The sequence below is a fragment of the Bacillus rossius genome, chromosome 11 (genome assembly GCF_032445375.1).
Source record: "Bacillus rossius redtenbacheri isolate Brsri chromosome 11, Brsri_v3, whole genome shotgun sequence".
Lineage (NCBI taxonomy): Eukaryota > Metazoa > Arthropoda > Insecta > Phasmatodea > Bacillidae > Bacillus > Bacillus rossius.
Genome location: NC_086338.1, coordinates 55,762,868 through 55,784,834, shown reverse-complemented (window position 1 = coordinate 55,784,834; position 21,967 = coordinate 55,762,868). Strand labels below are relative to the sequence as shown.

General features: G+C 39.4%; 2 protein-coding genes across 3 annotated transcripts in view; one reads left to right on the top strand and one right to left on the bottom strand.

Annotated features, from left to right (window-relative positions):
• Window positions 1-47: 47 nt before the first annotated feature.
• Window positions 48-14,058, top strand: LOC134537047 (all trans-polyprenyl-diphosphate synthase PDSS2). Its single transcript, XM_063377271.1, has 6 exons — window positions 48-695; window positions 2,016-2,144; window positions 2,968-3,169; window positions 5,227-5,481; window positions 7,445-7,609; window positions 10,611-14,058. The coding sequence occupies exons 1-6, from the start codon at window positions 352-354 to the stop codon at window positions 10,764-10,766; spliced, it is 1,251 nt and encodes a 416-aa protein (XP_063233341.1). The 5' UTR covers window positions 48-351; the 3' UTR covers window positions 10,767-14,058.
• A 514-nt stretch (window positions 14,059-14,572) lies between these two features.
• LOC134537046 (integrin alpha-PS1) overlaps window positions 14,573-21,967 on the bottom strand; it is a 123,231-nt gene continuing 115,836 nt past the window's right edge. For both annotated transcript variants that reach the window (XM_063377269.1, XM_063377270.1), the window contains 3 exons: window positions 21,513-21,607; window positions 19,598-19,724; window positions 14,573-18,552 (listed from right to left, as the gene is read on the bottom strand). In XM_063377269.1, coding sequence (XP_063233339.1) covers window positions 18,340-18,552; window positions 19,598-19,724; window positions 21,513-21,607 — 435 coding nt within the window. In that variant the 3' untranslated portion in view covers window positions 14,573-18,339. The remainder of the gene's footprint in view (window positions 18,553-19,597; window positions 19,725-21,512; window positions 21,608-21,967) is intronic.

Sequence of the window (21,967 nt, the reverse complement as noted above, 5' to 3'; positions counted from 1 at the left end):
TCAGCGTATATTTTGCGAAAGTTTACTTAGCAACAGGAAAATTTTATACCATATTCGATATTCGCCGTTATTCGCTATCTATGATGGTCTTTGGCAGAATTTAAAAATAAATGTTTGTGTTGTGACGTGAAAGTTTATGTTTTTATTTTAACTTTCCTTCAGTCAAAGTTGGAAGTGGGAGAATCTATGTCCTTGAGTATGTTGGAAAGTACGGAAGAGCTACGGATGTGCCGAAAATGCACCATATGCTTTCACTTGGCACACTTCCGTGAAAGTAGCAGAAGTCGTTGCTAACCGAGTGATTGTTAGGCTGGAAAGTATTTGCAGACAGAGCATAAGTAAAGTATCGAAATGGTTTCGTGTGTTCCCGCAAGTAGGTGTTTTTTAAAGAGCTATTCGAGTGCAAGATCGTCCCGTGCCCTCTATCGTTGGAGTGTTGTGTTGGGACTCCAGCTCGGGAATGAAAGTTGTAGGAATGGTTTACATGCGTGTGAGAGGTCGTTCAGCGTCGGAAGAAGTTTCAGCCGTCACCAAAAACCAGATTGGAACAAAGCAGTGTCTGAAGCAGAAAAGATTGTTGGATATCCTACTTCGTTCTTGAGTTTGAGGTGGTTGTTGAGTGATGAAATTGCTAATGTCGCTCTCCATCTTCGTAAACTTGTGGGATCTAATCATCCCTTGCTAAAAACAGCAAAGTAAGTGATTTTTCTCGAAAGTTTATCAGATATTTTTCATTCCTCAATTGGCCTGTTTATTCTATTTCTAAACCTCAAGTCCTTTTATCCTTGTCTTAAAAAAACTATCACTTTATTAACTTCTGTCATCGGCCTTTTGAAATATTTTACACACAACAGATGTGATTGCTTACGTTTTAATCCTCCGGACCCTCCGAAATTACACAAATTTCCCACATTCCACCCTCACCTCTTCCCCTTCCACCAGTGTAGCCTGATTTTTATGCATTTTCTGGTAACTGCATAGAACACTAGGAAATGCATATCTGGAAGGGACAGGCGATACAGGAGGCCGACGATTATAAGTACCTGGGGTTGACCCTGTAGAATAAACTGGCAAAGCAGGTTCAGCGGGTGGTCAGTAAGGCCAGGAGGGCTCCGGGACTGCTTGGCGGGACCCTACAGGGTGCAGGGAGGAGGGGTAAGGGAGAAAGCTGACTCCCTATTGGTCAGGCCAGTGCTGGAGTATGCAGCTATGCTACCTAGTCACTTGAAATATTACTGTTAATTTCAGCCAATGAAATTTCACAATGTATCCAACATCTGTTGGCAGTGTTAGTAACTGTTTTAACTACCAAATGATTATCCTGTGACATCTGAACTGCAATTTGTAAACCCAGATTTTTAACATATAAATTAAATTGGGTTATTTAACATTTTTAGTTAACCAATCTAATCATGAAAAATTTTTATTTTTTAATTACATGGATTCCTAGTGTCTTTTTTTATAAGTAATAGTATTAATTAATTTTGAAAGCAGTAATTTCATCTGAGCATTGTAATAGGCTATTTTGACAGTTTCTTGCCACAATACGATTGGTAAATATAGGCCTAAACTGTTTTCTAGTCCCACCCAAAACGGCTTCCTACTCAACTCTTATTGGTTTTTGCGTCATGTGTCCCTAACAGAAATAAAAATTTATTGAATTTCCCTTCCGTGCGCACGACCGCCCTATGTGCTGTTGTGAACCAGTAGGTTCGAAAAACATGGCGGTCAGAGCTTGTGCACGCGACCTATTTGTTTCCGTTATATTTCTTTGTTTGTGCACACAGCTTAATTCCAAGGAGAGTGTCTCTTTTTTTGGGGAGAATAATAAAAGAAAAAAACCTTTAGCCTGTTGGTTGCCATAGATTTGATGAACGATCACTTTTGATATTTAAATATTTCTGGAAATATTACTAGTGAAGTGTGTGTCTGTCTTCCCCCGCCACGGAGCTGGTTGAGGGTGAGAGTGGACATGAAGGGGTCGGCTGAGCGAGTGCGGAGTGCCGTGTCCGCAGGAGCCTGCTGTACAACGGGCGCAACAACATGCAGGCGTGGGGGCTCATCGTGCTGCTCATCTCGAAGGCGGCCGGCCACCTCAACGTGGAGGACATGGAGGAGGACAAGGCGGCGGGGGTGCTCCACAGGTACCGGCGAGCCCCTGGTCCGCGTCTCCCCCCCCCCCCCCTTCCGGGCACACACGAGGCGCGGCGGGTATCAGCGGGCAAACTCGCCAAGTACAAGTTTCGTAGGGGCTGCAGTTCAAATATTTCCTTCTGTCGTTCGAGTATTGCAGGTGAAGTTGATTCCCGTAAGGACTGCGTCATTTACTACAGTCTTTATCATACTTGTTTCAAAAGGTAAAAAATATATACTTTTAATAAGTTTTCCCCTAATATTCACAATGACTCATATTTAAATAGTTCTCAATACCTAGCCATTAAAGATGTGGTAAATGCGTCACCGCTTTCCCGCAAAGTAAAAAATAAAATCACAAAAATACAAATTTGCAACACTGGAGACGTTCCTGTATTTACCTTGAAAATAGTGTTAATAAATTCCTTCTAATTTGTGAGAATTTACAGTTTTTATCTCGCGTTTTAAATACCTGTGCATTTGCCGCTGTCGCAGCCATTAATTATTTATTCGTGTAAGTGTTCGTGTGTTTTTTTTTTTCCCACGAACTTTATTTAAATATTGTGAATGGTCGATTAGGTAAAGGTCAGCTAAAAATACTTTCAAACATTATGGATTGTTCGTTGGGGTAGTGTAATCAAATTTAAAAAAAAAAAAAAAAAAACTATAAAATGTTTCTTATGGTTGCTTGGGAACTACTATAGGAGACGCCGTGCTAGAAGCACCAGAGAGCGCCTGCCTCACCTGACACAGATGACTGGACGACCTCCTTTAGAGCTCTTTTGGAGACTTTTCTATTTTATTCGCACGCTGGTGTACGTCCTGTACCGGCAGCCAGCGGGCCCTGGCGGAGGTGACGGAGATGATCCGGACCAGCCACCTGGTGCACAAGGGTCTGGTGAACATCTACCCGGGGCTGTACCCGGAGCCCGCCGTCCTCAACGACATGACCTTCGGCAACAAGATAGCGCTGCTGAGCGGAGACTACCTGCTCGCCAACTCCTGCATGGAGCTGGCCTCCCTGCGCAACCAGGACGTGAGTAGCAGCTGTCAAAGACGACAGTAGATCCTCCACGGAAACCACTGACGACTGACTTTCCACGATTTTTTTTTCTTCCTAACCTAACTTAAAACTAAGTGTGTTGGGGAGGGTTCCAAGTTAGGGAGGGAGACTTAAGTGTGTCTCAGGCCGAAGCCCATACGCTCTAAACATGCAGGGAGGGGTAACATGCATCGTGTGCTAGGAGGGTGATTGGCCAGCCATGGCAGCGATTGGCACCATGACTAACTCCCCTCACTGACTGTACTAGACCAGGTAAAACCTGCACAGACACAGGGGGAAAACCCTGGGCACTTACATGCGGGATGAAACAATTTAATGCATTAAAATCAAGCAGGAAGCTTACGGGAGACAGAAGGATGGATCTGGAAGAAGAGTTGGACAGAGTAGAAAAGAGTCTGCCATGCGGGGGGGTTGGGGGCTTGGTGACCTTCCACTACTACTGCCAAGGTATATATATCGCCAGCTAGTACGTCGTCATGTCCGCCATCTTGTTTTCGTATGCTGGAGGCCGCCATCTTGTTTTCGTCTGCTAGAATGCACTACCACCATGTTAATTTAATTTTTGTCCGCTAGAGTGCAAACTACATGTATTATTACTGATGCGCCCGCCATCTTGAAATTTAGCCGCCATCTTGGAAATGTGTGATTATTCAGCTACTACTACAGGAACAAACCCACCCAGGCGTGTCAGGGCACTTCTGAAACTGACTGGGTTTCCACTAGCACACTCCAAGAAATTGAAAACCAGATAAACACAGGGAATTTGACAATTTTGTCACGTGCTGGTTTTAAATAAATAATAACAAAAATATAAAATAAATACCAAATACAAGGATGAAAACCCATGCTTAAAAGTAGAAGTGTTACATTAACACCAAAAATCTAAGACGTCCTGTCTTAGAGTAACTTAGCACAAATGTTCACATCTTCACACAACAAAGGAGGAAATCTAGTTTAATATTTTCTTCTCAAAAAGGTAAAAATACCGCTTCCAGCGAGATTTTTAATGCACCTATTCAGATCGTAGTTTTCATTGTCCTTTTACAGGATTGCACTGACGGAAGTACCCACTCCGGCAGGCAGCCAACTTGAAAACTTGGCGCTGCCGACTTAGTCCAGGAAGTTCAAAAATGACACGTCTCAAACTCGATTCACTAAAATAAACACACATCATTTACAAGTACAAACAACGTGTTTTGATCATAAATTGGTTTATCGTTGATAACCATTTTCTTATTTTTACCGACATTATTTTTAAGGTGTGGGATGGTATGCAATGTGTATTAATATGAAGCACAAATAAGTGTCTATGCATGATTTCAAAGTTTTTATGTGGAGAATGTACTTGTTTTATTTTTCGTGCTACAGTTGATGGAAATAATCGAGGCAGGCACGGGAATGTCCCCTGGTTGCACTGGGAATCGCAGGGGATGGTTTGGAGTGTGGGGTCATTCCATGTCAAATCAACACACCCAATTTACCTCACCATCTCAGGTTTTGATGAAATTTTACACAGATGTTACCTCCATACAGACCAACAAAAATATAAAATTTTAGAATGGTATATCCATCCGTTTTGAAAATATTGCTTTGTAAATTTTCGGAAGAAAAAAAAAACACTCAAAAATTGCACGACTGGCATATTTTGAAATTACCATAACTCTTCTCCAAATTAAGTTGGAAAGGCGAGACAGGTGTCATTTTGCAGCATTTGGTACGGCCTTCCGTGTGATATGTGACACAATAATGCCTAGAGAGAAAAAAAAATATTTAAAATTTAAATTTAAAATTTTGAAAAAAAGTGCATTATTTTAAAATATGCCTGTCGTGCGTTTGAGAGGGTGGTTTTTTTTTTTTTTTTTCTCCTCCCAAATCGATATTTTCAAAACGGATGGATATATCATTCTAGTCTGTACGGAGGTAACATCTTCAAAACCCGAGACGGCGAGGTGAGATGGGTGTGTTGACTCGACGTGGAACGACCCTGTGTCCCCGGGACGCCGGTGCGAGCTGGTGTTGCGTGCCCGCAGCTGGTGGAGCTGATGAGCAGCGCGGTGCGCGACCTGACGGAGGGGGAGTTCGTGGGGCGGCGCGACAAGCAGAACAACCCGCTGCCCTCGCTGGAGGGCGGGGACGCGACGGGGGAGTGGACCCTGCGCAGCGTGCTGTCGGGGGGCAGCCTGCTGGGCAAGTCGTGCCAGGGCACGCTCAAGCTGGCCGGCCACGCGCCCCAGCTGCAGCGCCAGGGCTACAAGTTCGGCAAGCACCTGGCCCTCGCCTGGCAGGTCCGTTCCCGGTCCCTCGATTCGCGCCTTTCAACACACATACTGTATACAAGTCGCCAGCCCAGGTTAAAATTTCTAATACGGTTTCGAGGTAGTTGGTTGATTCACTGCCGCAATCGCCACCATCTCTAGAGCATCGACTTGTGGTGGTCCCTAGCGGGCAAGTGTCGAACTCTTCAAACAAACTCTTCCCCACCCTCCCGTTGCACGACCTTTAGCTGCAGTGAATGATAGGTGGGGGGGGGGGGATGACAGTGGGCGACAGTGCTGTGCTCGCTCTAACGTGTAAATAACAACCCAAGGCGATACAGGGCGTTACGGCAGCGCCCTGCAGCGGTTAAGTTCCCAAGCTGCTCATCATACGCTTCTGAAAAACGTAGAGTAAATCCTATCCACTCGCGACTTCTATACAGTATATATATTCAAAGGTTCGTGGTCTCGCGCGCCGTGTTTCATTGTTTGTGCTTTATCAAAGGGATATTTATAATAATTTAACTCTATTTATTTATTTATTTATTTATTTATTTATTTATTTATTTATTTATTTTATACATGAACAAAATTCAGCACTAGGCCGGTTTGCAATTTACTCGTGTCATTACACTACATTATAAAAATAAAAACACTCTCACACTGAACATTGGGACCACGCTATTGAATACTACAATAAATTAAGGAAGCTTAATGAATAATATAAATTAAGAAAGAAAAAAAAACACTAAAAAACTATTCCAAAAAATTCACTTGGAAAAATAAAAACTTGAATGTAAGGATTCGAAGCTGTGTTATACGTTATGCCGCATCTGTAAAATTGGTCTGTTGTAGTATTTACCGGGTAGGTCATATTTCCAGTGCGCAGTCACCGTTATCGTGTCAGAGTTGCAGCTGACTGTTGCTTGTGCAGAAGTGCGCGGTAACGCGTTTTGAAACCAGCGTCGGACGTGCTCTGCTTCAGCGAGTCTGGTAAATCTTTCCACAATCATTTCACCGCCCTTGCATTTTTCGTCCTGCCACAAATATTTTCAACAGATATTCACTTACTGCAATATTATGGGTGTAAAAATTCGCCATCATCATCACCGCTTACCGCTTACACTTAAGTGCAAAGGGGGGTAATTGATTTAAAATTGTAGAATAAGCCCTTAAATAGAAGTAATGGTGAAAAAAAAGATTAAGAAAAATCAACGTGGTGTTTTAGACAGACCTTTAAGGGCCCCTAAAAATTCTCGGATTTGGTGTGAATAGTGTTTAGCTCTGAACAGACTTACAGACATATGTACGAACACTTTAAATATTAGTTGGGTTCGAAAGTAATTTTCGAATTTCATACAAATTATTGTTCTAAATGATTCACTATGAAAATAAAGTCACTCCAACACAAACTAATTATTATTACTAATCCTTCACGAAAATCTACAACCAAAAATCGCCACCATCTTCCGACCAATACACTTGTTTCAGATTATACACAAAACAATTCAGATTTTAGTGTCTCATTTCAGACATAACACCAACAATTGCAGTCAACAAATTCTAAAATTCTAAAAAAAAAAAAATCAGCCAATACTGGTGCATGACAATAGTATTCAAACCAAATCCGGAGACTTTCCCAAAACTTACCCGAACTCAGAAAAAGAGGGAAGTGTTTAAAAAAACATTTTTATTCTCACTACAATAAAAACAAGCAAATTTTCGCCACAGTAAATGCAGAGATGCTTACGTTTTTATATATTAACAAGAACTTCATTATTTCAAATGGTGAAAACAATAGATCCATCCAATCTTGCGGTAATTCACTATTGTTCAAAGTTGAACACGAAATTTTTTTCAGTTCTTGAGTGAGAGATGTGAGACCATCAAGATTTAAGTAAAAAAAAATATATGCCGCTTTGTTGTATTCTAGCGTGCGTGACTTCCGCACACCCGAGGTGAGCTTTGTTTCGGAGGTCGCTCTGTTCCCCAGGCCTGCCTGGATCTGGAGCCGTTCACCGCGGGGTCCAACTATGTGCCCGGGACTCCGTTCACGCTGACGTCTGCCCCGGTCATGTTCCACCTGGAGTACGACCCAAGCCTGTTCACGCAGATCGACAAGGGCATGGAGTCCGTCAAGGACATTGATTATGCACAGGTAACGTATCTAAGTACAGTAAAACCTCTTACAATGAGCTCCTTTATAACGAAATCCTCATTATAACGAATCAGTTCTTTGGTCCCACCAAAACGCCATATAACCCTATGTATCTGTACCTCAAAATAACGAAGTATTTTTTCATATTTCCACCAAAAACCCCCGCTACAGCGAAAGCACAATTAAAAATTTTCAAAAAATTTCCTTAGAATTTTCATATTTATACAATTTGCTTCGTTAATATTACGTTTCGGTAAACAAACACAAATATTCCCGCATCTTAGAATATTGGCTGACTTTGACCATAGAACTATTGACGTACTGAAACGCACTTTGAAGCTAACACATTGCACCAGCACTAGCGGGGAAAAAAATTCACTTTGATTAATTGATGTTCCGAACTTCGCCAAGAAAATTTGTCACAAATCCCACCTACAAAAGTTACATCTGTTTCTGTGGAAATACGCATTCGTTCGTTTGTTGTCATGAATGCCGAAATTTACTATAGATTCTGTGGTAGTTTTACTTATCTAAAATTCGCAGGAGTCTAAGAGTTGTTTTCTAATTGTGGTAAAATAAATTCTACTTAGAGTATTTTATTGTTTGGAGGTTAGCTCTGATGAATTACTTTTGTTTACATACGAATTAGGTTATGGGTGCACAAAACCATGTGCGATGATTAGGACACATTTTAACTTCTTTTGGTGCTATAATTATTTTTTGTTTACAATAATGGATTTAAAAAAGAAGGCAATACATTTAGCATATTATGTTGTTTGGAGGTTAGCTTTGATGAATTACTTTTGATTAGATACAAATTAGGTTATGGATGCACAAAACAATATGCGATGATTACGACGAATTTTATCTTCTTTCGGTGCTATAATTATTTTTTGTTTACAATAATATATTTAAAAAAAAAGAAGGCAATATATTTTACCACAAAATTAAAAATTCTGTAGCCTATGGTGTTGGTTAGGGAGGCAAAAAAGTTTGTCTTGGTAAAAAAAAAATATACATGCTTGCATAGTTGTCACTTTGATGCAAAATAAAGTATTTCTCCTTTTCATTTAACAGTCAAAGTTTTTGCTTGGATTTACTTACCTTACTCTGCAAGCGGCCCTTAGCGTCATACATTCAATTCTTTTTAATTTCTTTTTTGTATACATATCACTTGTAGTTTTGAATTCACCTCGTTATAAAGAAACCTCACTATAACAAACACACCCGAAATCAGTCCCTTCAAGTTTGTTATACTGAGGTTTTACTGTACATCGAAACCTTTTTAAAAAGTTACCCCTTAAGAAGTTTTTTATGCTTAATAAGTTTGAACATGACAACCTACAAACACAAAAGATTTTAACCCTGGTTAGTATGTAAGATTGAAGTCCCTCTTAAGCCCCCCGCCTACCCGGGCACACACGCGGGGCGCAGAGTTTCAGGAAAAACAACGCGATTTCAAAACTACTCAAGATATCCGAGCGGGGTCTGCTTACGAAAAGCATTTAAGAGTTCGCTGAGTTCCGAAAAGTACTTATGATTTCGGATTAGGTTTTTAAACTGTATTTTCAGAAGAGTTAAAATGGCTAAAACGCATGTTTTCAGAGTAATTTTTAGGCGTGAAACAACCGGTACAGATTCTTGAAAGCACTTAAGGGACTTGTATTACACCTGTATCTTCATTTCTCGGCCATATAATGTTACGGTCCAGTTATCCTGTGACGAGAAGACTGCATGCCAGTTCAGAGCCATGCGCTTAGAGACTATACTGCGCTTGAAATACCAGCAAGCATTGCTCTTATCATCCCGCCTCACTGACACAGATACACGCCTGAGGCGGGCCCCTTAGCAGATTTTCACTGTCATAGTCTCTGCTGCTTTTGGCTTTATATGTTAGGTTTTCATTAACTATGGGAGACACTTATTTATGCTGGTGTATTAGTTATTAGTTATTACACACAGTAAAATCCTGTGTGCATGCCTGTCTCTCCCCCCCTCCCCCTCCCTGTTTTTATCATCGAGCTCAGTCTCACGCACTATGTTGATTTTTTGTTTTCATTTTCTCGTCATTACTATTATTTAAGAACTATTTCTGAAATTCCAGCATGATACATTGGTGCTGCTGCTGTCCTATTGCTTACATTTTTGACAGATATTAACACTTACTGAACATCTGTTGACGATATTAGTGACGGAACAGCAATTGCAAAGGAGGTATGTAATAGTGTCCAAAAAATTTAGGAAAAGGTCTGAAATAAGAGTGATGAGGAGGAAATGAAACGATGATTTTGTATGTTCACATATTTTCTTTTATTTTTTTTTTTTTGTCTGAGGGCGGGCTGACGTAATAGTTTTGACGGTCGTGTAAGAATCGGAGAGAGAACCGGAGTTCTGTCAGTTTGCGGAAAGTGGGCAATGCACCAATATCGGCCGATATTATCTGTTAGTTGCTCGCTGTGCTGTCTTGTGTATGTTTTACTATAGTATTGCTCGTCCCGTGTTATTCATGTTGTTTCATGTACGTATTTGTTTTGTCTACGTGTTTTTTTTTATGTTTTTTTTTTTTTTTTTCGTGCCTACCACCCATGGCCTTATTCCGTCGGTAGGCATGTAACAAATTGATAAATGATAATTTTTTTTTTTTAATTTTATAATTTGTTGATTGCCATCGTCGGTGTTAAGTCTGAAACGAGACTTAAAAGTTTTTTTAGATGTTTTGTGTAATAAGCAGGAAAATATCATTATCTAGGCACTGCAAGACTATCGCAATATTATATTTACTTTTACGGGGCTTATGGCTGACAATGTAGTGTTGCACTCTGGATAACATTATTTAAGAACATGTGCAAGACTGGCATCTGAGTTGTGATAAGTGTTTCGCTGATTTTTTTGAGTTGCGATAGTCTTGTACTCAGGGTGAGAGTGTGACCTGGGAGAGTGGGAAGCTGGTTGTGTACGGAGCTGAGAGGGGCGGTGGGGCTGAGAGGAGCGTGCGCGGCAGGTCTACGACACGGTGCTGGGCGGACCGGGCCTGGCGCGCACCAAGCAGCTGCAGACGGCCCACTCCCAGCAGGCCATGGAGGTGCTGGGCGTGTTCGAGGACAGCGACGCCCGCACGGCGCTGCGCAACATCATCGTGGCCATGGGCGACCTCTGACGGGCCGCACCCTCGCTCGGCCTCTGCCGTGTTGCCGCGAGGCGCGTTAGCCTCTGGGTAGAGACAGAGACGAGCTTTAGTTGGTTTTTATTTTATCGTAACACCCACTCTGCCAATGTAGCGGCAAAAATTTTTAAAAATAACAAAAATCATGTCGCGGGTTTAACTAAGGACATAGGAGCGGTGTCTTTGCAGCGTGGCAGCCTGCCCGCTTGATGTCCCAGGTTGTTCCTGCTCATCTATAGAATTTGGCGCGTGCCCTTCCACACTCGCCGGCTTCCCTGACGAGCTGGAAGAAGAATTGGTCCACGTCTATTCGGGGGGGAAGCCTGGCCAGCTCGCTGTTGCGCGGGTGGTATGCCGGGTGGAAAGTCAGGGGTACGATACTTTGCAAGTGTGCGCAGGTACACACGTTGCAATCATTTCAAATAAAACGGGTCTAAAAATGTTCACAAAACTGAATTGAAACTAATAGTTCGGCTGCGTGACGCCCAGCGACGCGGAGAAACAATAAAAGACTGACGAAACTATTTACAGATGGCACTGCTGAGCACGACGGCCGCACGATCAATGGCGCCAAATTCAAATATCCAAACCACCGCCACACATTCTAGCACTACGCCCAAACAAACACAGAGACATTCGGAATAATACAAATAATTTAGCGAGCATTTAAGGTTTCAAATTGATGCTATAAGAGATCCGCAATTAAAGAAAATTGAATTAATTTTTTTTGCTGCTCCGTGCAATTTTTTTTATTCGTAAATGACGACATTCCTGGAAATTCATACTTTAAAGGATACCTTTTTTTTTTTGTTATGATTTTAATTAAGTTTTGGTTAAACGCTACTTAATTCCTTGATATGACTTGCTTTTCAGTGTTATTTAGTTTTTATCGCCATATAATCTTGTCCCTAATTATGTGAAATAGGTCTTTCCTGTACAAAACATGTACTAATTAATCTGCAACCAGCTCCATTCTGAGGATAAATCAATTGAAATACTTGACAAGTGAATATTTGCTCAAATTAAAGTAATGACGAAAAATAGTCCTCAACTAGCTATAAACACTCAACTGCATGCCTTTGTTGACAAGTTTCTTATACTTGCGCACACGTAGAACACTGCAGCCATCTGACAAGTCACGCGATGTTGTCGCCCCTGTGTCTGATCGTGACAGTTTTGTCGCGTCGTGCTGCGTTTGATTGTGTGTACATTTTGTATGGATGCATGGAAATTAACTACCATCAGACAAAAGCCGTGTCACGTCGCATATCAGTCTGTGTGCCCGGCATGAGAGGTAGTAATTAAATCTTTTCACACTTACAAAGAAAAAAAAACTTTGTCTTCTAGACTTTCAGTGACCTGATTCACCGTGCATTCGTAATTTGCAGTTTGTCCAGAACGCATGGGCCTGTATGATTAAATTATTTTAATTTACATTTCTTTGTCACTTGAGACATATTAGCACTTCAGTTAAATACACAAATCCAAATTGTCCGCCTAATTTTTTTCCCCGCTGATTTCCTCGACTCGCGGACGGAGGGCGGGTGTGTTGGCTAATCAGATAAAGCAAAACTGGCTGCATGAACGTCGCTGATACGTTCGGTGTGCACGCGCTGCTTCACGTAATCCCGCAGGTAAGCGTATAATGGCGTCAGGTCCAGAGATTGTGGTGGCCGTGTGCAACAACACCCCCGCCTACCGGCCGCTGGGGACTGCTGTACCCAGAACTCACGAACAGCGTTGCCGCAGTGTGGAGTACCGTCCTCGTGTGCAGGCTCGGAGTGTTCATCCTTTATTTGGCCAAGATTTCACATTTCCACCTTGTTTCGTTGCTTTCCCTGTAACCGGTGGCTTTACGGACACACACATATAAGTTATAAAATCTTGGCTCTAATTATGATGATGATATCTCAAATGTAAGTTGGCCTTAAATATACACCTGAAATGTATACTTTTTGTATCAGTTTTGCATGATAAGTTACAATCTATATGATTTCTAATGTAATGTTTAATGTTTTTTTTTTATTAAATAACATTTTATATTCAATAAGTGCAAGGGACTTATTATTATGAAAACAATTTTCACTAAGGAGTGAGCATTAACAAATATATTTTTTTTTAAATTACATTTTCATTATGTCTTGTTGAAGAAAAGCAGTATTCTCACAATCCTGTCCTTGTACCTGTGCCTGCAATACGGCAGACACTGAATTGCATTCAAAGCTGTTGCAATGTGGTTTAACTCTACGTGGCATTACTTACGTCATTAATTTATTACAAGTGCTTTTACTTAATTTAAGACTTCATTTTCACGCATAATTTGTAATGAGTATTGATTCAAAAATTAAGTTTTTAAATATGTATATGTGTTTATGTTTATCAGTTATGTACTTAAGTATTATAAAATTGTTGGTTTTATCGGTTACCTCTGAAGAAGTTTTTTTTGTTAGTAAATTTTAATTTTACAGTTCCATTAGAAACCTCTTAGAAATGAGAATTATTAATTTTAATAATGTTAATATTAATTTTAGTTTCTATGTACATTATATGATTTAGTCTTAGTTTACTATTACTAGTATTAATATTTGAAGTGGGTTTGAATGTAAGAAAACTAGGTTGATAGCAAGTTGAAACATATTGACCACCCAATTATTACTGGTCCTTAAAACATTTATTATTTTAATTGCTATGTGTACTTATAAAAACTAATAATGTAACCAAAATTTAACTGCAATGTTGATTTCAAGGAAAGCAACAAGAGAAACAATTATTTAAAAACCAGTAGTGTTGTGTTTTGTGGCAATCAAATATTGAAAAGAAAAAAAAGTTATTTTATTTAAAATATTAAGATTTTGATTTTATGTGCTCTTTTCATATTATTTAGTGAATGATAAGAAGTATGTATTCAAAAACCCTGGCAAAATGTGTAGTCAAAGTGTACTTAATGCATGATATTGTTATAAGAAAATTACTCAAGATGATGTAAGAGTCAAACCCTCTTAAAGATACTTTGTTGGACTAGAAATTATTAAATGACCTTACTACACATGATCTTAGACCAAGTACTAAACAAGTGTTTTGTGTTACTGTGATAAGTATAAAATGAGGAATGAATCTTATTAATAGCAGAAATATCTGATGTGCTTAATATTTTATTTACATGCTTTGCAATTTACAGTGTGTTTGGAAATAGTAATAAATATCTATTTTTGTTATGTATAATATAATAATTGTTTGGAATAAATATTTTATACTCTTTTTTATGGCAAACAAGTTCTTTTATTTATCCAGCATTGTTTGAATTACTACATCTTTTAAGATCCCTTACTTATTTTGGTAAAATTGTGCAAGGTTTAACATGTGCAGCAGTTTGGTTGTTAGTGTTTGTAAATTCATTCTTGGTAAAGCATACGTTTATCAAAATTGTTTGTTTAAAAAAATTTGTGATAAATGAAATTTCTTGATAATTAGTTATAAACAGATATACTAAATTAATTTTTTTATTTAACCTTTCCACGCTCTGTACTTTTTGTCTCATCTTGTGGTGTAATGAAACTGAAGAAATTGGTTATGACAGTTCCGATTAAAATATACTTGCAAAGGCCTCTCTCTATATATATCATTGAATATAATGGTTATAGAGGTCGCAAGTCTTTAGAAATGTAAAATATAAATAGTTACTCCATAAAAAATCAACCAAAATAATGTAAATTCTGAACTTTTCAGGGCCTAAAAAATTCCAAGGTTACTAAAGGTCCTTGCATACAGAACAGTAAAAAATTAAGTTTTGGTACGTGTTGTAGTCTGTGGGAAATCATTTATTTGATGTGTGAGCAAGTTTCTGTAAAAGATATACATTTTCCATCAAAATAAGGCACACTGAAAATAAATTAAATACAAAATACTGTTAACCATAATAGCACTCATATCAACAAAAAAAAATACAGGCATAATACCACACTTTGTGCATAAGTCCATAAAATATATGTATATACACTGTATTATGTTGTGTAATGTCTTGCTTCATGTGAAAAAAAAATAAAATACAACAATTCACACTACAGTATCATTTCACAACAAATATTTTTTTTCTTTTTCACCACAGTTCTACAGGTATAAACATTTTTATATAATAAAGTTTATTTATAACTATCATCTCTTTTCAACACTTCGTAATAATTTTCATCATACTCTGATAACTGGGGTTAAAAAATAAAAAGTTTTCCACTGGCCCTGTTAACGATTAACAAATCGTTTTTCGCTGTCGGCCAGGCAATCGCTGGCGGGAGGCACAGAGATCCTTCACGTCATTCCCACGTCACTGTGGTCGATGTTTGAATTCACGCACAACAGCTGCAAACTTCACAGCCATCAAGAAAGAAAAAATAAAAAGAAAATACATGCTTACAGTTACGCTTCCAATACACTTAACACATCCACACCGTATTTTGCACGCAGATCTGTGCGAATACTAAAATTTTCAAATACCGAAACCAATAATTTATTACTTGTGTTCAGATCGATTTCAAGTACATATGTACTTACACTCTGAAATAACTAATATTTGTTTGTAATTTAAGTTTTAGTGAAGCTGTTTCATGTTACCTATATTATGCAATGATCAAAATCAAGATTATTTATATAAGTTGAAAACAACCAAACAATACGTTGTTTGCAACTGGAAAAAAAATATATAAAGCTTACCTTTTTTTTTATAGTTTAAAATTTGCAGTATTTATAACAATTAACATGAAATACCATATAGTACATGTATTTGTTAAAATACGACTTTTAAACTATAATAAAAATGTTGCTGAAAGAAATAATTTTCACCAGTCTTAATATTCTATGTAAATTGATTATAACAAAAAAAAAAACTTATATTCGCACAGCCTAGTAGCGGGCACCTAGAGAACATATTGTTTCAGCTGTATTACAATGTTCCAGGTTGTACTTGGATTTGCAACATCTCCGGATGTCCAGACTTTCTGTGTGACTTCCTAGTATGACATAATTCCATCCAAACAAAATGCAACAGGAGAATAAACGTGAAATATGGTAGTGGTCAACAAATTGTGAGTTATCATTAGCAGTAACAACCTTTAATATGTCTACATGATTAAAACATAAAATGGAACACAAACATGTAAATAATACCTTCCTTGTCTTAACACCCATCAAGTTGTTCTGAATGTACGTATTTCTGTGCAGATTCAGTCAATACATGATCAGAGAGATTTAACATGCAAAAAGAGCTGGTTAGTTCTAGCCCATAACAGCAGCAGCATGTACAGTTCCAAAAATTATCCTTTCTGTTGTAAGATGTATTCTTGCATATTTTCTGAAAGTCAGGTTTAAAAGAATTTCGAATTATTAAAGAGTTACTTTGCTTTTCTATTAATGGTTACAGAACAAACTTGTTGAACTAAATCCAGTAATTTGATAAAACAAGACATACGAGCATTTATTTGGACATTGAAAATTATAAATTGTTCATATATAAATGTAATTTTTTTTTAAAATATGAATTACAGCAACAAAATTAGTAAAGTCACGTGAAATGTAGCAAAACCAAGTTTTCTGAAACAAGAAAATCTCGAGATGCCCAAATGAGCTCATAACCACTCTCACGCTGAATTGTGGCAGTGGTAATACTTCCGACAGTCGACACGAAATAAACTACGTCAATAGGAACTAAGCGTCTGTTTTGTGAATGTTTACTGTTGACACAACGCGTGCCATAAATCCCATTTTATGAACACATTTCACTCACAAACATTGTCAATACACAAGTCCACAAGTTGCGAAGGGTATGATGATATAACTTGCAAGGACGAAAAAAAAGTTGCAAAAATGTGTGAACACACAACAATCTTCACGGCATGTCTGTGAATACCAAATAAAGTTTTGTTTCTCAGGCATTGTCATTTATGATGTACAACTTCTAGTTTTAGCTTCCATTTTTTTTTTTTTTTTATTTACTTTCTGAATAGCTCGAGAAACAGCCATCTTCTCTTTTAAACACGCACAAATAAAACAGCCTTCTTTTACGAACCTCCAAAGCTATAACAACTGTATTTTAGAAACTTGAGTGGCTAGAAATTCTTGTTCCTGTGGGACACCTGAAGCTACTCAGAGTACGGAGATGTCAATAATAGAGGGTCTTGTCCTTAGATCGCAACCACGTATCAGACGCGTCTGTGGTGCGCCCCAGCTAGTTCAAACATTCTGGAATCAAGACTCTTCCGACAGTGATCCCCTTCTACAACTGCACGACAGTCCAACACATGTTCCAACTGACAACGAATTGGAACAAACGTGTAGTTTGATACAAATCTCATTGTAAAAATACCCCACTTTAAAAAGATTTTTCACTTTCAAATAAACAATAAGTACATAAAAAGGATTTTTTTTTTTGGAACAGCGAAATTTTGTTACAGTGTACCTGGAATAAAATCGCATTTGTTCTTAAAAATTAAAAAAAAAATTATTTTGAAAATAGGTACAGTTGAGTCTAGATTAACTGAGGTTCCGTGTTATCAAAGTCTTACCTTAAGTGCCATTACCAGCAGAGACTGCTGAAAAAGTTAATTGAGGACCTAGAAAATTATCCAACCGTTCTCGAAAGCTTTGATTAAAAATTAACCTCCCTGATACAATTTATTCGGTTGAGCCAATCACGAAAGAATCTACTACACTGATGAAAATTTGGGAAAAAAAAAACATCACCCTTAAAAAACTGATACCACTGAGAACTAAAGACAGCATTACATGATTCTATCCGTGATATCCAAGGATTTTTGCTTATCCGAGGTACGTTAGAATGAGAAATCCTATAAGTTGGATACTTTAAAGTCAAGACAGCATTACTTGATTCTATCCGTGATATCCAAGGATTTTTGCTATATCCGAGGTCCGTATATTCAAGTGAGAAATCCTTTAAGTTGGATACTTTAAAGTGAAGACAGCATTACTTGATTCTATCCATGATATCCAAGATTTTTGCTTATCCGTGGTACATTCAAGTGAGAAATCCTTTAAGTTGGATACTTTAAAATGAAGACAGCATTACTTGATTCCAGTGGTGTAGCCAGGATTTGTGTATTGGGGGGGGGGGGGGGGGTTAAGAAGCATGGCCCCTTCCCCCATATTAAAGCGGGGGGTCCGGAGGTCCTCCCCCAGGAAAATTTTGATTTTAAGGTGTAAAATAGTGCTATTTTAGCAGTTTTCGGCACTTAAATTTAAATATTGTAATGGTAAAAATTTTATTAATTTTAATATGAAATTTGTATGAGTGATGAATAAGAAATTAATTTAAGATTTGGAGCTGGTGGGGGGGGGGGGGGGGGTTCTGAACCCCTAAAACCCCCCCTTGTCTACGCCCCTGCTTGATTCTATCCGTGATATCCACTGATTTTTGTGCTTATCCGAGGTACATATGTTCAAGTGAGGAATCCTTCGAGTTGGATACTTGAAAGTGAGGTTCCACTGAAATGTCTCGCGTGCTGTTCAAAGCCCCGCTGGTCGAGAACACGGAACGCCGCCGGGACGGTCTCTCGAGGGCTCGTCAGAACTGGCCGTTGTCCTCGCGGTGCTTCTCCAGGTTGCCCGACAGGGTGGGGTCGGGCCGGCGCCGCTTGAAGAAGCCCAGCTTCCACAGCACCAGCACCAGCAGCACCAGCAGCAGCAGGCCCGCCACCGCGGCCACCACGATGATCCACACGGGCACCGCCTCCGGCTCCTGCTGGTCGATGCGGTCCGGGTACGCGATCGTCACCGCCTGCGCAACACGACCGTCCAGCGTCACGGCGGAGTCCCGCCGATCCCGTCCGGGCCCTTCCAGGTCATCCAACATCCAGATCAAATGGAATTTTTGCCTTGAAATGCATACAATACGAGTTCGAATCGGGTAAAACTATAAATCTTAATATATATAAATCTCGTGTCACAATGTTTGTCCTCAATGGACTCCTAAACCACTTAACCGATTATAATAAAATTCGCACACCATGTGCAGTTCGATCCAACTTGAGAGATAGGATAGTTTTTATTTCGATAAATGGTCTTAATAATTTATAATTAATAATAAATAATAAATAGCTGATCGCCATGGGTAAACAAAAAATCATAGATCATAAACATACAAACAGTAATTGTGTGACATTTCTCTATGTCCAACACACTGTCATATAGCGCTATCCAGTTTGCTTTAACTCGCAGACAATAAAGCTCCATGTGTTTAACCCGAGCAACGCCGGGTACTGCAGCTAGTATATATATATTTTTTGACGTGATAACGTCTTGTAAATCGACCAACGCCGGCTGCACGCACGAAAAATTGTCACGTTCCGCCTGAGCCGAGCGTGCAAGTACCGGCCCACCACCGTGCTAGATAGGTAATCTTCTATAATATATCAAACAGGTTAAGGCGGGCTTTTTAAACTAATTGTTCTTCGTGATTATATTTAAACAAATTATTTAAATTAAACTTGCAAAAAACTGTAAATAATATTTGAAAAATTAAGAAGGATGCAATTTTTTCAACAATGTTTTCTTGTGACGTCACGTAAAATTTTCGTCCATAAACATACTTTACAGACAAACCCCCCCCCATTTTTTAACATAAATAGTCTTCCTGCAGTTAAATTTTAGTTTAAATACAAAGTTTTTTTTTTTTACTTACGAGCTGATACAGGATTAACAGAACCAAACAAATTTTCGGTTAAATCCCGTCCGGATTGACTGGCTGTCCGGCCGAGCGGGGTATGGATCAGATGGACTCTACCGTGTTGCGACAGAAGTGATCGAGGGAACTGACTGCGTACCTGGGTTTCGTCGTTGGCGGTGTCCTGCTGGATGCCCAGGTGCCTGGGCAGGTGCACCTTGGCCCGGGAGCTGATGTTGACCGAGTCCACTCTGGGGTAGTCCTCCACCAGCGTCGAGTTCCACAGCCTGGGGGCGACACCACAGCGTCAGTCCCCGGGAGGGAGTGCTTCCACATACCTCACGCAACTGCGTTCACGTCGAATAACGTTCGGTGCCCGTCCAGTGGGGAGGGGGGGGGGGGCATAGTTGTGTTAGTGCGACACTCGCCTGTATACACAAGGTGTGCACGGGACAACTATGATATCTGAGTGGTAACGATAACATTACTCAGCGAAGCAATGAAGATAAGGGTGTAATGCACGTCACTCGAGTGATTCCAACGATCTTTACCGGGTGTCTTACATCCAAACATTCACTCTGAAAAGATGAGTTAAAGGCATTTTCACTCTTTTATATGTATATTTAAAAAATATATATATATTCCAGAAACTACTACTCATCTACCCTCAGCATATTCTTAAATGCTTTTCGTAATTGCAAGATTTTTTTTTCTGAAGCTCTGCGCACTGTACGTCCGCCCACAGGCAGGCAGGGGCTTTGAGGGGGATTAAGTTCCGCCATCTTGGATTTTCAAATGTTTCGTCACAGCTTCCAATACTCCTGTATTATATTATTTTTCTCAACATTGCATGGCATCTAGCTTCGGGCACTTGTTGAAGTCAACATTTGTGAAATAAACATACAGTTGTAGTCGTCCGCTTGAAATATTTAATGAATTCCTACAAAGCGGTCACAGACTAGACCTTTCAGAAAATATAATTTTTTATAAACAATCAATTTTTGACATGATTTCAACTGAGTGCTCCAATGTCAATGACATAAATTATTTGTTTTCAAACTTTTTATTAATATTTTTAAAAATAAGTCTATCAAAGTTTTAAAAGAGGTGTATAAAATTTTCTTGAATTTAAAATGAAGGTCATGGTATCAAACATGGTTGCTGCAACATCATTTAAGATGGCGTTCATGACGTCAAAACTTTCGATGGATAACTCACAATTAATAATTATAATGGTATAAATTAGACATTATTGTCACAGCCATTTTTCAACCCACCCAAACATACACAAAAGGTTGCTATATCATGCATAGATCTTAAAGTCCAGCCAAGAAGGCAGCCTACGTGGCATTCGGAAAAATCAATCTGACGTGGACTAAATCACCTTAAAGGCTGCCGTATACTAGTTTTGTTGTAAAGCAACCATTTACAGTGACGCTTTTGTGAGTTGGAAATTCACTGGTAACATGTTTTTAAACTTTTTCGAGTCAACCGTTTTGGAGAAAACATTATTTGTGGGCTCGTGAAACTTCGAGGCAGTTTTAGTTGTCTGTTACATGTGATAAGCAGTGACTTTAAACAAGAAAATTTAGTGCAGTACTTTAAAAAATTAACTTTGAAAACTATTACATGTGCTCTGGGTAAATAATATAAAAAGAAATCACATAAAGGTATTCTTAAAAATTATAAATCCGAGATGAGCCTCACTGGCTTAAGCGTTGTTCCCCTATGAGCCGAGCATCTTCGAACATGAGCACAGCACCTTCCCACATGAGCACGGCACGTTCCCACATGAGAGCAGCACCTTCCCACATTAGCCGAGCACCTTACCACATGAGAACAGCACCTTCCTACATGAGCACGGCACCTTACCACATGAGCATGGCACCTTCCCACATGAGCACAGCACCTTCCCACATGAGAATAGCACCTTCCCACATGAGCAGAGCACCTTACCACATGAGCACAGCACCTTCCCACGTGAGCACGGCACCTTCCCACATGAGCCAAGCGCCTTCACGACAGCCACAAAGGGGAAGCGACGGGCGCAAGGACACGAGCGCTCGGAGCGTTACCTGGCTCGTATCTTGATGGTGGCCTCTCTGTTCTTGTTCAAGTTGAACACCGTGCAGTTGAACTTCAAGCACTTGGCCGTCCCCAGCAGGCAGTCCTGCGCAAGCACCGACACAGCACTCCGGTTGGGTCTTACCTCCGCGAGCTGACAGCCAGATTTATGATCTTTGGATGTAACGTGTGTGAACAATTTCTGTAGTGGAAGGCCAGGTCCTTTGAATTTATTGCCTCCATTCTAATATGTGAGGCAATCATGACGGATATAGCACAAACTTCTTCGGTAATATGTTAACAGTTGTATGCTAGAACTCATTATTATTCATATTCTATCTTGGCAAGTGTACAACCAAATCTTGCCGATATCACAAAATGCATACTAATAATACATGAAAACAATGATATGATCTTACAAAACAATTTATTTTTGTGTTCATAATGTCCCTCAAGTGCTGAACCA

What these genes read in the sequence shown, in the direction of transcription:
- LOC134537047 (XM_063377271.1), top strand. Translation starts at nt 352, where the DNA reads ATGGTTTCGTGTGTTCCCGCAAGTAGGTGTTTTTTAAAGAGCTATTCG. An exon ending in CCTCCCTGCGCAACCAGGAC is followed by an intron (nt 3,170 to 5,226) that starts GTGAGTAGCAGC and finishes GCGTGCCCGCAG; the next exon opens with CTGGTGGAGCTGATGAGCAG. An exon ending in AGGACATTGATTATGCACAG is followed by an intron (nt 7,610 to 10,610) that starts GTAACGTATCTA and finishes CGTGCGCGGCAG; the next exon opens with GTCTACGACACGGTGCTGGG.